General features: G+C 44.9%; 1 protein-coding gene across 1 annotated transcript; it reads left to right on the forward strand.

Annotated features, from left to right (window-relative positions):
* The first annotated feature begins 5,150 nt into the window (after positions 1–5,150).
* On the forward strand, positions 5,151–15,580 carry NAGA (alpha-N-acetylgalactosaminidase). Its single transcript, XM_056846791.1, has 8 exons — positions 5,151–5,320; positions 7,049–7,223; positions 9,046–9,223; positions 10,175–10,269; positions 11,829–11,990; positions 13,793–13,990; positions 14,540–14,683; positions 15,392–15,580. The coding sequence occupies exons 1-8, from the start codon at positions 5,166–5,168 to the stop codon at positions 15,578–15,580; spliced, it is 1,296 nt and encodes a 431-aa protein (XP_056702769.1). The 5' UTR covers positions 5,151–5,165.
* Positions 15,581–17,425: the final 1,845 nt, after the last annotated feature.

Consider the following 17,425-nt stretch of genomic DNA (forward strand, 5'->3'; position numbering starts at 1 on the left):
CCCCCATCCATATTCTCAAAACTCAACCATAAGCCGCCATGCAGAGTTTTGAGAATTCAGATGGGGAAAATGTGCATCTATAGAGTGACAAATCCAATGCAAAACCTTCCATGAATAAATGGCCGTATTATGGTCTTCTTACTCATCAAGTGTATTGCACGTTGTATTGACGTTGAATTTATGGTACTTTTGTATTTTGTAATTTGTTTCCCATTATATTTTGGGTTAATTTCATGAGAGTAATTTTCTGTGTGTTTTTGGGTTTCACTAGTTAGTACACAGAAGTGTCTATTTTGATACTGCCTGGAGGTTGGCAACCCTATATTCATATCCCCCCATACACACACTAAATGTCATGTTTTTTGTTTTTAGTGCACGGCGCTTTCCCACCACGTGCCCTCGCCGGCTATACTGTCATGTCGGAAAACGCTGGATCGGAGGACAGATCTCACGCCAACCCCCCTCCCCGTCCCGTCTTCCTGCTTTTCAAGACTGGGCGCGGCTCTCCTCTTGGCTCGCTTGGACCACTTGCTGGCTGCAGAAAGCGGCGCGCTCAGAGATCAGCTGACTCGGCGTTCGAAGCGGCCAACCTGGTCAGGGTCAGGTGACCTGGGGAGAGGTGGGGACGCGTGATTGGCAGCGGCTGGGTTGGAAGGGGAGTTCCGGTGGCTCCTTCCCCTCGCCCCTCTTCCGCGCGGGTTGCTGTTTCCTGCCGTGCACGAGCTGCCAGTGGCGGCTCGCGCGCTTTCTGCAGGCGTTCTGGCGGGTGCAGCTACCTAGCGGGGGTCTCTGCGGGTGGCTGTTTGCTTTGAGCGCGCGACCTCTGTTTTCCACAGGAAGCAGCGAGAGCAGACCCGTCAGTTCCGTTCCGCTCCTTGGTGAGTCTGGTGAATGCATACTTGTTTGCTTCTTTCAATACCTTCATGTCACCGAAGCTTGAAAAGGTTCTGCCAGCAGTCTGGATATTGCCGAGCTGTTCCTACGGGATCTCTTGGGACTGTATAGAATTCACTCTGCATGTTTTTGAGTCCCCTGTCGTTGGAAGAGTGAAATGGTCTGTGTCTATTATGCTTTAGAAGATTGATGGCCATGGTGCATCGTGTAGGTTTCGCCCCAGGTTGTTTTATGCTTTATTGTACAAAGGTGGCATCCACCCCAATGCTTAATACTTCTCTGCAGTGAACTATTTGTTAGCCGTTGTTTAGACCCAGATTTGCAGGTAGGCTGTTGTGTTTTAAGTGCAGAAGTTGCTTCACGGCAGCCGAAGTAGCAGATGTAACATGTGCATTGTTAGCTGTCTTATCAGTTTGCTTTGAACAGTGGCTCTTATCTCCTGGGTTCCAGTATCTTACAGAGTTCAGACAGCAGCACCCCCCCCCCCAGCCCCTGGGTGGAGTGAATCTCTGGCCTGTGCATAGTCCATCCCCAAAGGATGATAAAGAAAGTCATATGTTTACGTTGAGGCGCTTCATGCTTTCTCCAAGGGCCCCTTCAGATGGTAAGAAAAAGCCAGTGTTTGCAGTTAATCACTGGCCGGCTGTGCCTCAGCACCACTACACAGTGTGTCCAGATTGACTATGGAAGTCGTCAGCTACCTTTGATTTGTTAAATTGGTTTCTTTCCCGGGCCCGAGGATTCTCAACCAAGATTAAACTGCAGTTCAGAATCCTGATTACTGGGAATCTCACCTCAGAGTATTAATGTGATTGGAGTTCCGTCTTCAGTCCCAGGGAGGGAATGTTCAAGCCCAGCCATTACTGTGGTGTGTGCCTGTCACAACTGGGTCTACGTTTGGTATAAAGAGGGGTACATTTTATCAAGTGTTTAAGGATCCTATTTCAGCAAGCTGGGAGCACTCTAGGTAGTAATGAGGTATCTTTCATCCCTTCCTGTTTTTGGTAATGTCTGGTTAGCATTTGTTTCTTTTGAAAATAAACGTGTAAGTGAAAGTATACATAGGAACAGTGCACCTGGATAAGTGCTTGGGTGACAGTAAATCAGAAAGATGCCCCTACCACCCCTCAGATCCTTTGCAAAATTGCAAAGATTTCTGAGCCACCTCTCTCAGAATGTGCAGTACGGCTGTTGGGGTAGCAAAATACCTTTTGCTGGCAGTGAATGGAACTCCCTTGATATTAAGATAATGCACACCCTAGAAGCTAAAATGACTAAACTGAGGCTATCATACTTTGGTCACGTCATGAGATGACAAGAGTCACTGGAAAAGACAGTCATGCTAGGAAAAGTTGAGGGCAGCAGGAAAAGAGGAAGACCCAACAAGAGATAGATTGACTCAATAAAGAAAGCCACAGCCTTCAATTTCATAGGAAACCTATCTTGCAGATAGAAAACACTGCTCATATTTCTTAGAATCATAAGAGTTGGAAGGGACCACCAGGGTCATCTAGTCCAACCCCCTGCACAATGCAGGAAACACACAACTACCTCCCCCACACACCCCAGTGATCCCTACTCCATGCCCAGAAGATGGCCAAGATGCCCTCCCTCTCATGAACTGCCTGAGGTCATAGAATCAGCATTGCTGACAGATGTCCACCTAGCCTCTGCTTAAAAACCTCCAGGGAAGGAGTGCTTACCACCTCCCGAAGAAGCCTCACTGAGGAACCGCTCTGTTAGAAAATTCTTCCTAATGTCTAGACGGTGTTCTTCTTAGAACACCACTGAATCTTACAGATTTTCCTAAGAAGGTTTCTCCATTGTACCCATTCTTAAGTGCATTCTCTGAGAAGGTAACCATCATTCCATTTGCACACACTTCCTGGATGCGGTTGGACAAGACAGATCCGTGCAATTATCCTTCTTGCCCAATTCCATTATTTACCAAGACAGCAGAAGGGAGAGATCATCCTGTATGGAAAGCCCCTTCGTGGATTTTTTAGAGGAATTCATGTGCTTCCTCTCCAAGGACCTGCTTGTTTATGCAGATAGGAAAATTAGGATGAGGTTTGGTGATTGGACGGACTCCCACACTGAAACTTGGAAATGCATGATACACAGTGCAAGGGTAATTGTTTTTGTTGTGCCAGCAGTAGACTGTGCAGCTGCTGTGTGTATTAGCTGATGAATCAATGCTATCTGCGGTGAGGAAAAAAATAAATTCATGCCCCCATTGTGCTTATCTCTGGCTGATAGCAATCTGCACACCTCTCCATCATGCCGGAGTCTACGCCCTCCCCACCCTGAAACAAACAGCCATCACTGAAGGAGGGAAATCAACAGTGCGGTGGAAAACTACCTCCACAGCATTTAAATTGCTTGGAATGTAGTTTAATTGCTGTTTACTATTTGGAGAGTCAATTTCGGGCTGAAAGTTGGGTGAACAATATAACAAGCATCTCTATCCTACACCTCGGATGTTTCTCAGTGTAGGTAAAAAGTCCATGAAATGGCTGGGTCCCTGGTCAGTTAAGACTTGGCCACTTAGTTTCAGGACTTTGGATTTGGGCATCTGCTGTACTCACTGTGAGTACCCTGGATTGCAGATGGTTGTAACTCTGCATCTCCTAGGAGAAAGAGATCCTGGGTGACAGTGTCTTATGTCAATGCTGTCAAGGCAGGGGACATCAATTGCTTTCAATGCTTACTTTCCCATGTCAGTAGCAGGGAGGAGGGCAGGCCCAACTGCATAAGTGTTCCAAGCAGCCACTTCCTCCAGGCACTGCAGGTGATGCTGATGAATCCACAGTTCGATAGACCCATGGATGAAAGTTCCTTCCGGCTCACAGGGGGTTCTGCCTTTGCCATCATCAATAACAAGAAGAGAAGATCAGTCACTGTGAAAAAGTACAGAAGCCAAATAATGTACATTGAAAACACGTCCTGGTATCAGTGCTCACGCGCATTCAGAAGCCTGATGCTGTGTGTCCTTCTCTCAGTCTTCTATAGGACTGGTACAATCTACTGCATGTGACAGGATATAAAAGGCTGCCCTACACTGAGTGAGTCCAGTGGTTTGTCTGCCCAGTATTGGCTGGTGGCATCTCTCCATGGGTCTTTGCTTTGCTACCAGAGAGTCTTTCCTTTGAGATGCCTGCATTAAAAGTGTGAGGAAGAGGGTTGCCTCTGAATTGCCCCCAGAAACTCCCAAGCCACAAAGTGCAAACAAACCATGGGTATCTGTAGCCCATAGATTCTTGAACTCTTACCCTCTTGTATACACATCTGCAAGTATATGGCCTGCAGTTCAAGCCCACTTACCATGCAGTTGCTATATGGTGTCCTGTGATTACGCTTTTTTTCCACCTCAGGCTGGAAATCTGATCCTTCAAGAGTAGCATAGGAAGACAAGCCATCCAGATTTGATAGCACATACTTTATTTTTATTTATTTTTCAAATGTTTAGCCCGCCCTCAGTCCCCAACCGAGGGCAGGGACAAATAAAACAGTCAATCTCATCATTAAAACAATGATAGTAAATCTCCATATCGATGGTGTATATCAGCAACCAGTTGTTGAAAAAATTCAGAACGGTACTATAAAATACAACAGGCGAGGAAGGTAGGGAGGCCAGCAATGGCTGCCCTCACCCATAGGCCTGGTGGAACAGCTCTGTCTTGCAGGCCCTGCGGAAGTCTTCAAGGTTTCCCTGGGCCCTGAAGTTGTTGGGAAGAGCATTCCACCAGGCTGGGGCCAGGGCTGAAAAAGCCCTGGCCCTTGTTGAGGACAGCCGCACACTCTTGGGGCCAGGGACCACCAGCAGATTTGAATTAGCAGAGTGCAGTGTTCTATGGGGAGTATACCAAGAGAGGTGGTCCCAAAGGTACGAGGGTCCCAGACCTTGTAAGGCTTTAAAGGTCAAAACCAGTACCTCAAACCTGATCCGTTATTCCAGCGGGAGCCAGTGCAGTTGAGAATTAATTGTAAAAAGTGGGAGGGGAGGGAGACTTAAGATTAGTGCCAAAATGTGGATGTGGCATGGTGCCACTCTGATAGGAATTGGGAGCCCTTGAGTCATTGATTTTCTAATGCAAGTTTGAAAAGTACTGAACAAAAGAATGGACAATGCAGTGAACTATGGAAGTGAATGTAAATAACGTCTAGCAGCTTACTTGAGGTATAGACAAGGCATGTTGGAGTTGGATCTCTTATTGAAAGGTACTGTTTTGTCCCCTCTGTCTTCAGCAGTGATCCATCACTTTGTGATCATGAAGCTGGTAGCCACTGTCTTCATACTGGCTCTAGCCTCTTTTTGCCAAGCTCTGGAGAACGGGCTCATGAGAACACCCCCAATGGGTTGGCTGGCATGGGAGCGATTTCGTTGTAATATTGACTGCAAGAATGATCCTCAGAACTGTATCAGGTAAGTGAAAGAACTCTGGAAACAATGCAGCTTGAACCAAATTCAGCTCTGTTTTTGTAGGAGGGATTCCTTGCAGAATGCTCAGTGTTACCCTTTTTCCTGCCATAGGCTACAGATCTACTTTTTCCTGTTGAACTATCTGAATATCCTCCAGCTGTTTTCGACTCCTCCTCAGATTACATTTTTTTCACAGCTCATTGCAGCTTCTCCTGGACAAAAATAACCTGGCCACAGTTAGCCATCCTATTGTAACATCTGGGCTAGATGACTGCAATGAGTATGCATGGGGCTGCCCTTGAAAACTGTTCAGAAATGTCAACTGGTTAAGAATGTGGCCCTTAGATTGCTGTCGGGAGCATGTCAGGATGGTTGTATCACACCAGGATATAATGTTTGCATTGGTTGGCAGTACATTTCCAAATACAACTCAAGAAACAGATTTTGAACTTTGGAGCCCCAAAGAGCTTGGGGCCCTCAGCAATGTCAGTTCAAATCATTTTGTTGCCTGAGACTGCTGCTGCCCCATCCATACCTAGGAAGCCAGAGGAGCTAATGCTTCTTGCTTCTTCATTTCCCTCCAAGCCTTTCTAAAACTATCATGGCAAGCTGTGCATGCCCTGGTTGTTGGGCTTCTCAGACTCTCATGAAGGTGCCAGGGCTACCAAAGTGATGGCCAAAATTCACAAGAGGAAAAGGATCACACAAGATTAGGAAGCCCTAAAGGACATGGATAACTTGCTGTGCTGCTTTTAGAGAGGCTGGGGGAGAAGAGGAGGAGAATATAGTTCTTCCATCTCCTAGTGCAGAGGCAGAAGCAAGGTAGATACAAGGAGCAGAGGGGTGGGAGGGAGGATGCTACCCCCTAAAATACCGCCTCATGGATGAATTGGCCTGGACCACTGTGCTTGAAGGATAACCTTCTCTCTTGGGTACTTCCTTTGAGACCTGCTTTGGAGGCCCTCTCTGGGTCTTCAGCCATCTGAGATCAAGCTAGCAGCAACCAATAAAAGGACTTCCTCAGAGGTAGTGCCATTTATTTTTCCCACCTTGAACAGCAATTCCTAAAAGGCAGTTTCACTACTGTTGGGTTGGAGAATACCTGGCTATGGAATAAGAGGCTCCAAAATGGGCCCTTGCCTGGAATGTTTTGCACTAGGATCTTAGTAGCTGAGTTCAGTAACTGCTGTTTGGGCCACTTCATAGGTTAAGTTTTCAATATGGGCTTATATTGTATGCACACAAAAATGGTATGTGTATTGATACATGTAATACAGAGTATGTGCAAAGTTGTAAATGCAGGGTGGGTACAGGGTAGTTTTCGAATAGTCATAGCTCCTTCTGGTGTGTTTCTGTACCAAATGTTCTATAGATTCTAAGTGATGCAGCTATTAAGTAACTGCCTCACTTCCATGGTAGTGCAGTTTCTGAACAAATCAGGACTTCTTGTGATTTTGCAGAGAGAGATTTCTGTGGGGAGTAAGGTAAAACAGTTTCCATGCCACCAGGAAGCAGACTGCAGAGGATGGAGGTAAGTCTGCCATCTTGAGGGAGAACAGGCTATGCCGCTGTAGCAAGATTGAAGGGAAGCATATTTCAATACAATGTGCCGCTCTGCAGGATTGCTCGGGGTTCTACCTTTCATGCTTCATACCGTATCGCTCCAAGTAGTTTAAGGACACTTCAGCTTTTTAAAGACATCGTCTGTTTTCTATTTTCTTTCCGGGGCAGTGAGAGGCTGTTCGTGGAAATGGCAAACTGCCTGGTGACCGATGGCTGGAAGGATTTGGGCTATGTGTATGTGAACATAGATGACTGCTGGATGGCAAAGGAGCGGGATGCCAAAGGACAACTGGTTCCGGATCCTGAGAGGTTCCCTAGTGGGATCAAAGCCTTAGCGGATTATGTGAGTGAACTCTTCTGGTGTAGAAACAAGATCCATCTGTGACTTTTTTAAAGCCTCTGTTGAGGCAAGATCTGTGAGGACTAAGCAGTGTGAATGTTGGGCTCCTAAATCATGACTCCTTAAAGGATTAAGGGCTGTAATGTACTTAATTCAGAGGCTGAGCCAGCAGGTCGTTTGTGGAAAATGTAATCAAATTCACAAAGTGCTTTCATTTGCTTTGTCTCAGTGTCCTCTACTACTGGGACTGGAGGCAACAATATCCTCTTAGCACAGGAAGAAAAGACAGACATTGCAGGAGCAATTGGGAGGATGGTTGGAGCTAGGGTGGACTCTTGGGGAATGGAAAAACATCCTCCACAAAGACAGCAGGCCCTACGGCCAGGTTGGGGTTATAGAGGGAAAGAAAACCTCTCATACCTATGTGCTGTCTTCCTGGAAATCATGGCAAGGGTGTTGGAAAGAGTAAACCAAACTTCAGTTGTGTGTTCTACAGTAGCCAAAGTTAAATATGATTTATGTGAGGAGAAGAAGAGTTGGTTTTTATATGCCGACTTTCCCTACCTCTTAAGGAAGAATCAAACCAGCTTACAATCACTTTCCCTTCCCCACAACTGACACTCTGTGAGGTAGGTGGGGCTGAAACAGTGTGATTAGCCCAAGGTCACCCAGCTGGCTTCATGTGTAGGAGTGGGGAAACATATCCAGTTTACCAGATTACCCTCTGCTGCTCATGTGGAGGAGTGGGGAATCAAACCCGGTTCTCCAGATCAGAGTCCACCGCTCCAAACCACCACTCTTAACCACTGCACCATCCTGGCTCTCACATATGCTTGTGAGGGCAGATGAATTTTGTAAGATGAAGCAATTTGAGGTGCTTGACCTGGGTGAGAGAGACAAAGTTTGGTGTGACAAAGAGCATAACTTCTGTATTTGTCCCACGCAACTAATCTTCAGAAATCATTGTTGATATAGTATTGAAAAGGTTGTTAAAAAAAAAAAGGTAAAGGTCCCCTGTGCAGGCACCGGGTCATTCCTGACTCATGGGGTGACATCACAACCCAACATTTACTAGGCAGACTTTGTTTACGGGGTGGTTTGCCCGTGCCTTCCCCAGTCATCTTCCCTTTACCCCCAGCAAGCTGGGTACTCATTTTACTGACCTCAGAAGGATGGAAGGCTGAGTCAACCTCAAGCCGGCTACCTGAAACCAACGTCCGTCGTGATCGAACTCAGGTCATGAGCAGAGCTTTTGACTGCAGTACTGCAGCTTACCACTCTCCCCACGGGGCTCTTTTGAAAAGGTTGTACTAGCCTGGATTTAACTCAACAAGATCTTTAAGGTCTGGCTACTAGAAAGGAGAAAGAACCCCACTGAGACCCCCATTCATACAGAGCTTTTATCTTTACACATGAGCACGTGTCCATGGATGCTCACTCATGAAGGAGAAGCATAATGTGAAATTGTCAGCAAACCAGTACAATCAACAGAAATGCCAGTGACTGGAAAAGTACTACTACTATCACAGAGTTTGCTGCCAATCGTATCTGTGTCCCTGGTTCATAATTGTATTTCCCCACATAATTCTGGTAGCACACATCTTGGCTGCTTGTGTGTGAACTTTCTCTTGGAAAACATTAATTGTGTGTGTCCCTTGAAGTATAAACCTGTGATGTGAACAAAGAGGCTTTCCTTTCCAGAAACAGACAAAGGTGCTCGGTCTTTAATCTCAAGGATGGCAAAGCATTGCCACGTGTTGCTTAGTTACAGAGAAATTTGCAAAGGGAAGTTCAATATCTGAGAAGTCACAATTTATTTTGGCAGGTGCACTCACTGGGGCTGAAGCTCGGCATTTATGGTGACCTTGGTACCCACACCTGTGGTGGGTACCCTGGCACCACGTTGGATCGGATTGAACAGGATGCTTTGACATTTGCAGAATGGGGAGTGGACATGCTGAAGCTAGATGGCTGCTACTCATCAGCAACCGACCAGGCTAAGGGTAAGAGCCAAGGCTTGCCCCGTTTATCCCTGTCTCTCACACTCTTCCATCCTGTGCTTTCAGAGTGGCCAACAGAAACAGAAAATGTCACTTAAAATCTGAACATCCAGTATTCAATTGATTGCCACTATTGGCTATTATTTTCTACTGATGCAGAGTGCTTTCTCTTGGCTGAAATCCTTTGCATTGGAAAATACAGTGGAAACCGGATCAGCTTTATATCCAAAGTAACTGTGGTGGTTGTATTAGGACTTTCTCTCTTTGGTGCCACTCAACCAATTAGAGTCTTTAGAATTGGTTGCTGGGAACCCCCAGCTCAATCAATGCATTGTCGGGCTAGTGGTCTGAGGCGAGATGCAAGCTATGTGGATGGTGGCAGCTCTGCTAGCTCCCAGCTTTCGAAAGAGAGGGAAGTTTATTCTCTCCCCGTCCCCTGAGATCCCTGCCTCCATTCCTAGAAAACTGAGAAGGCTTTATTTTCATGTTAGCCAGATGACATGAGAAAGGGACTCTATCACTGTCCTTAGAAAGAGCTTGCAGGCCTCAGCAGTTACTGGACCCCAATTTGAGAAGCATTGCAGGTGGTGCCTCTAGATTGTCAAACATTGGGCGGGCAGGTCTAGCTATGATGTGAAAATGAAGCTGTTCCATAAACAGTTAGGGAGCTGTGGTCTGTGGGGGGGGGGGGGGAAGAGAACTGTTATGAGATATGTCCCTTTTTAAAATGCCAGATGTCCAGCAAAATGTTTTACACAGGCACATGCTATTTTTGTTAGGGGGAAAGTCCTCGTGATTTGGGTTGTTTCCAGCCTTGGATTGGAGAAGTGCCCATGGGGTGAAAAATGCCTTTGTTCTTCTCACCATCAGCCCATCCTCCATAGTCTATAAATATCCCATAGCAATTGACCTTTACAGTTCTTTTGATGCTTTATCACTCTTTGTCCATAAAAGGTTATCCTCGAATGACCAGGGCTCTGAATGCAACAGGCCGCCTTATTGCCTATTCCTGTAGTTGGCCAGCATATCGAGGGGGGCTTCCACCACAGGTGAGGCGTCACTGAGAAGGCATTGGGGACATATTTTCTTTCCCTCGGTTTAAACCGTGCTGCAGTACCTACCTCTTGAACCGTGTTCAGAATTCTGAGCTGAAGCTTCTCACCTTCCATTTTGATGACGGGGCTGAGGGTGAGGAGAAACATGGCAAGCATATCCTTTTATCTTGCAAGCAGCAAATGTTCCTCTCTGCTCTTGTATTGGCCTTCGGAAACCCTCAGAAGGCAGTGAGAATTCTCACTGCTTCTGAATGTCTCAGAAGCTCAGTATCATGTCAGGGACAAGGCCTCACCTTTCCTGTTGAGGAAGGGGCTGAGTTGGTGATAGTAAACTTCTTGATGGGAGTCATCAGAAGGGAACACCAAAAACAGAGAAGGGAGGCAAATTTTGGTACCGCTCTTTCCACAGCATTACTCTGGCTGAGTGTGTTTTTCCAACTAATCACATTTGTCCTCTGTCTACTAACCACAATGGGTTAGTCCCTACAATTTCTCTTCTAGTATCTTTTTTCTGAGGCTATCGTACTTTGGTCACATTATAAGAAGACAGGAGTCACTGAAAAAGACAATAATGCTAGGAAAAGCTGAAGGCAGCAGGAAAAGAGGACGACCCAACATAAGATGCATTGACTCAATAAAGAAAGCCATGGCCCTCAGTTTGCAAGACGTGAGCAAGGCTGTTAATGATAGGACGCTTTGGAGGTCATTAATTCATAGGGTCCCATAAATCAGAAGCAACTTGACAGCACTTAACACACACACACATTTTTTCTGATTGATATAGCTTTTCTTGAAGCCTTGGGCTTAACCCCTTAGTTTTCCTCCCCTACTAAAATGAAATCTAAGTATGTGTGAACACATATTCTTCCCCTGTTTCTCCCTGCCTCCACTTCCCTAGATAATCTTCTTTGTCTTGGAATTTTGGAATGCAAGTTCTTCAGGGCAGGGACTGGTCATCTTGTACTGTACTCTGTGCCATGCACATTTTTAAACAATATACTCTAGAGGAGGAACCTATTAATTATGACCCCTTTTTTGGGAAAGCATCCCAGGGGTATCTAGTTGGACACAGAGTGCTAGAACCATTGATCCACTGGCCTGATGCAGCAGTCCATTTCTTTTCCATAGGACAGGAACAGGGTGCCGGTCTGTTTAGAGTCCTAGCTTGACTCAAACCACTTGTTTGTAAGTATCAGTTCAGGGTACATGTCACTTGAAGAAATGTTTCCCCATACTCCATGTAATACTTATGTCTTGCACAATCCCACATTTTCTAGTAATTTAGCATAATCTCTTAAATTGCTGTTCTGACTTTCACTCTTTGCCTTGATGGCACTCTTTGATCACCTTTCAAGTTGGATAGCCAAATACATTTTAACTAAAAATTAAAACTTTTGGTGGGCATTGCCCTTGAATTGTCATTCACTTACTCGACTCCTGACAAGCACAGTATTGTGGGGTTTTTTTCTCTCCAACTATATCTTGTTTCACATGATCTTAATAAGGCAAACAGTCCATCTCTGGAACATACTCTCTTTCACACCCTTTTCCAGGTAAACTACACCCTCCTGACCAATATCTGTAATCTCTGGCGAAACTATGGTGACATTCAAGACTCTTGGGACAGTGTCCTCTCCATCGTGGATTGGTTTTCAAAGCATCAGGATGTGCTCCAGCCACAGGCTGGCCCCGGCCACTGGAACGATCCAGACATGGTAATGTTCAGCCAAGGATGTTGAAATGAAATGAAAACTAGGACAATAGAGAAAGATTCAAAGATAGAAAATGCAATTACATAGAATTCTTGGCAGGGTTTGTTCTCAGCATCTTACATTACCAGGGTGCAAGACTAAGTGAAATTATCTTTCTGGCCTAATCTTCATGGGCATGGTTAAAAGAAAATGCTGCTGTGCCAGCTTTCTGAAGCTAAGCAGGTCTGGTTCTGGTCAGTTCTTGGATGGGAGAATTCTTGAGAATCCCAGATACAATACCCTGACTTCTGTAATGGAAGAAATGTGTGGTATAAATGTAATGCGGGGTCATCTGCTGAAGCAAGAGGGTGAGAGATTCAAAACTGATAAAAGGAAGTATTTCATCACACAATGCATAGTTAAATTGTGGAACTCCCTGCCCCAGGATGTGGTGATGGCTGCCAACTTGGAAGGCTTTAAGAGGGAAGTGGTCTTGTTCGTGGAGGATAGGGTTATCCATGGCTACTATTCAAAATGGATACTAGTCATGATGCATACCTATTATCTCCAGTATCAGAGGAGCATGCCTATTATATTAGGTGCTGTGGAACACAGGCATGATGCTGCTGCAGACGTCTTGTGGTCTAGTGGTTAAGAGCATGGTTTGGAGCGGTGGAGTCTGATCTGGAGAATGGGGTTTGATTCCCCACTCCTCCACATGAGCGGCAGAGGCTAATCTGGTGAACTGGATTTGTTTCCCCTCTCCTACACACGAAGCCAGCTGGGTGACCTGGGGCAAGTTACAGCTCTCTCAGCCCCACCTACCTCACAGGGTGTCTGTTGGGAGGGGAAGGGAAGGTGATTGTAAGCCGGTTTGAGTCTCCCTTAAGTGGTAGAGAAAGTCGGCATATAAAAACCAACTCTTCTTGTTTGTGGCCTTCCTAGAGGCACCTGGTTGGCCACTGTGTGAACAGACTGCTGGACTTGATGGGCCTTGGTCTGATCCAGCATGGCCTTTTCTTATGTTCTTAAAAGCATAAATAAATTACTATGTAGAAAACTCGGGAGTTCTTAAAAAGCCCATCTTTCTAGCCAGGATTGTATAGCTTGTATTTAAAAAGAAACCGTGTGTGCCATCAAAACACTGCACTGCTGCACCACCTGTATGCAGATTTGCATATTGTGCTTAGAGAAGGGATAGGATAGTGGCTAAAAGAACAAGCTGTGATCCAGGAGGTCCTTTGTTCAGATCTTGCCTCTGGTCCAAGGTGGCCTTGAGCAAGCATTTGTCTCTCACCCCCACCTCAGTAAATGGGGATAAAAAGGCTGGCCTTCATAGAGTTGTTGTAAAGATTACAAGATGTTTGTGAAACACTATATAAATGCTAAATATCTATTCAACTGTTTATATGGAGGGACAAAGAGCTGTGTAGGGCACAGACGATGCCTCCCCCCCACCCAGTGAAATACAGCTCATTCCCTCAAACATAACCTTTTCTATCTTCTGAGACTTCACCAGGCTTGAGAATGTACAGGCAGAGGATACCTGTCTTTGGAGAGTTTAAGGACTAGAAACTTGCGTTTTTCATGAAAAAGAAAAGTTGAGATACTTGGGTGAATTCTGCACCTAACACTACTGTCTGTGCTGGCAAGCTGTAATCTAGGAATACACCCAGACCTAACAATACATCTTGGCTCTAGATAATCCAACCACAGGGGCAGTCATCAAGTTTCCATGTGATGAACCCAGAGGTGGCTCCAAACTCAGTCGTTTTTGGTGACATTTATCTTGTTTTGTTTTTTTGCTTCCTACCTGTTTCCTGTAGCTAATCATTGGAAACTTTGGTCTCAGTGAGGAACAGTCCCGGTCCCAGATGGCCTTATGGACTATCCTTGCTGCCCCTCTGTTCCTATCCACAGACCTCCGCTCAATTTCTCAAAGTTCCCGGGAGATTCTGCAGAACAAACTGATGATCAAAATCAACCAGGATCCCCTGGGAATCCAAGGACGCAGAATCCTTCAGGTGAGAAAAGCAGAGGCCTGGGTCCTGTGACTGGCTGAGCAAGCCATATGCCTCCATGGGTCCAGCATTTGTACTCTTTCCTTGATATTCTCTAACCTGGGAGCTTTCCCAGAGGCCTCAGACAAGCAACGGGTATATTTGGAAGTTGCAGCTTTTTTGTTAGTGACACATAGGGGGTTACCGCACTTGTATTCCCAGCGATGTATTAAGAGTTTGAAAACGTTATAAAAAATACCGTTCGCACTTTGTTTGGCCCCTTTAGATGTGAAGACGTCTTCCAACCATTTATAAGTCGTGGTATCCAAAAAACCTGGGGGTTACCGTGCTTTGTATTCCCAGCGATGTTTTTTATAACATTTTCAAACTCTTAATACATCGCTTTAAAAGGGTTTTTGGATACCACGGCTTATAAATGGTTGGAAGACGTCTTCACAGCTAAAGGGGCCAAACAAAGTGTGAACAGTATTTGTTATAACGTTTTCAAACTCTTAATACATCGCTGGGAATACAAGTGCGGTAACAGCCATACTCTTCCATTTACTTTCCTAGGAGAAATCTCGGATAGAAGTGTTCCTGAGGCCACTCTCCCACTCAGCCAGCGCTCTGGTGTTCTTCAGCCGGAGGACGGACATGCCATATCACTACACCACCTCCCTCGCCCACCTCAATTACACACATAATGCCATCTATGAGGTAAGTAAAGAACCCTCAGCATCTCATAGCAGTTTCCAGCTTAGCACGCTAGCTGTCGGGGTGGCCACCCACTGTGGAACGAGGCCTCCAAGGACACATGCTGTGTATACTGGACATATAATCTCTAAAGAGGGCATGCAGTGCTGCATTCTCAACATTATTCTTGGGGGGAAATCTCATTCACTGCCTTCCCGCATGGATCCCACCTGCTGCTTCTAGAATTTGTGCCTCTTTTACCTGGCTTGCCACGGGCCCAGTGCCCACAACTGAGCAGCATTGTGGTAGGTACCTTAAATGAAGCCATGTTTGGGGCTCTCTCATACCGAAGGCTCCACTATGCAGTGTTGAAAGTGAGCCTAAAATGCAAGGCTAAAATTGAGTCCACATATCCAAATTCATTCCTTTTACTTCCAGTAGTGGGAACAAGGCAGAAAATGGGTGTTACCTTGCTGACTAAAGTTTACAAGGAAGGTCTTTGTTATTTTGAATGCTTCTTGAAGGGAACTGAATGTGAGCACGTTGTTCATTTTGGCCTGGGTAGCAGGAGGGCCCTTGGAGTCGCACAAGCCTTTTGTGAATGGCACGGTAGTTTCCATTGAAAATCTGGTTGTCTCATAAGATGGCATCCTATTACAGTTATTTCCTATCATGATCCTCTCACTGAAGTTTGGAGTCCACTGGGGCTAATACTACTTTGTTTTTTGGCAGGTGCAAGATGTCTATACTGGTGACATAATCAGTGGGTTGAAGATTGCTGACAACTTCACGGTGGTCATTAACCCCTCTGGGGTAGTAATGTGGTACCTCTACCCAATAATGTACCTAGACCAGCCTTTCAGCTCTGTAAACCAGCTTTATAAATCTAAAACCAAGAAGTTCCATCCTTTCCCACTGTGATAACAAGAGCCAAATGAATCATGGGTTGGTATGGTATCTTAGAAAACCTGGTGTAGCTAATAGTACCCCAAACTGAAGATAATCAAATTGTGCAAGTTGGTAATTTATGCATCGCTTCTGGATACTAATGGAGGCAGTATACATCTACCTCAATGGGCTAAGGGAAAAGCAGTTACTGGGAGAATTGCAGCCTTAATGATTGCCTTATGTTTTAAAATAATCATGTGTATATTAAAATACTCATAGTGTAGTCTAGATAGCCTAAAACAGTAGAAGGAAATTTTAAACTATTCTTACAGTTCTCAAACAGTAGAAGGAAATTTTAAACTATTCTTACAGTTCTCAATCAACTGCTACTATAGATGTTTTATATCCAGCGGAGAATGATCTTCGGAGAGCTGCAGTATTCTACTCTGCCTAATACTAAGCCTACATGCAAATCTTTTTCAAATGTGCAATAGTAGTGGAAAAACGAACTTGTAACATGCGAGCATGTTAGGTTTCTGGAAGAGAAGCTACACAATATGCAGTCTTCCACCTCTATTCTACAATACTATTTGTGAGAGGTTGAATTGCCTTTCCAAGTGCATGGGTTGTATCAGACCAAAGGTCCTTTGTAAGACCAACGGTCCACTCATGGCCTAGCAGTTGCTTCTATCATATTCCACTTGTAAGGTTCCCCATTCTCCGTTTTGTCCCCAGGAAAAGGTATCTAAGGAGACGACAATCCATGTTCAGAAGTTGCATCAAGTACTGGTATACTGGCACAAGCATGACTTGTACTACTCGTGAGTACTCACATTAAAACTGTGACTGGCTGTAGTTCCTGAATGTAAACCTACATGTGCAATACCAGCCTATGGTAGTCTAGATAAGGGGTTGGATCTTAACAGAGGACCTTTCCTCCAGTGCAAGAGGTTTTCCCAAGACCTAAAAGGCAATAAGAGCCTATTCGACTCCAGAAGATGGATGTTTGTACTAGAGAAAAGCTCCACTTCCATTGGAGCAGATCGGCAGAGGCACCAACCCCATGGCTTTCATGAGCAGGCCAGTATGTAAGCAACTTCTACACCTCAGGGAATGTCTCACATTTTATCCTGTAACTTAGTTTACTTGTCAATTATTGAAACAGATTTGGAATAAAAGGATAGTCATAGAAACCATGACAGTCCCAAAAATTCAGATCTGAAACTTGAAAAACCAACTTTTGACAAAGGATGTATTTTAGGATGCTGCTGTACCAGAGAAGGCATGTCAATTTTGTTACTGCCAAGGCTTCTGTTTTCCTTTGAATAGCAAAGAGAAGAATAAATGGCTAACACACAGGAACAAAAATTTCAGGACAGAAGTTCTGCCTATTACGGGAGGATGATGACTCTTTTTTACATGCCAGCTTTATGGTTATCTTTCAAGTAGCAGCATAGAGAGAATATACGTACAGATAGTTGCTATGAGGGGACATCAGCAGTTCTAATGTCACCATTAACCATTTTATAAAAATGAACACATAACTTACTAATAGTTAGGAAGCACAGCTGTGTAACAGGAAAACAAATGGCTATAAATGTTTCTAGGGAGTGGTGAAAATTTCAGCAGTGAAAAAAACAGAAGTAAAGCTTAGAGATAGTATACAGTTTTGAGAAACATGTATGGTGTACAGCCTAGAAGCTTAATACCTGACAAGGATAGCCCTACCAGAATATGGGAGTCAGTTTGGGCAGCAGTGTACTTCACATCCCCCTTAATCTGTTTTAGGGGACTTCATGTTACACAAAACAAATACTGTACATCACATGATATAGATGCAGTTATCAAACTGATTTTGTGCAGGCCAGAATCAAGTAT

Source organism: Euleptes europaea, chromosome 3 (genome assembly GCF_029931775.1).
Source record: "Euleptes europaea isolate rEulEur1 chromosome 3, rEulEur1.hap1, whole genome shotgun sequence".
NCBI lineage: Eukaryota > Metazoa > Chordata > Lepidosauria > Squamata > Sphaerodactylidae > Euleptes > Euleptes europaea.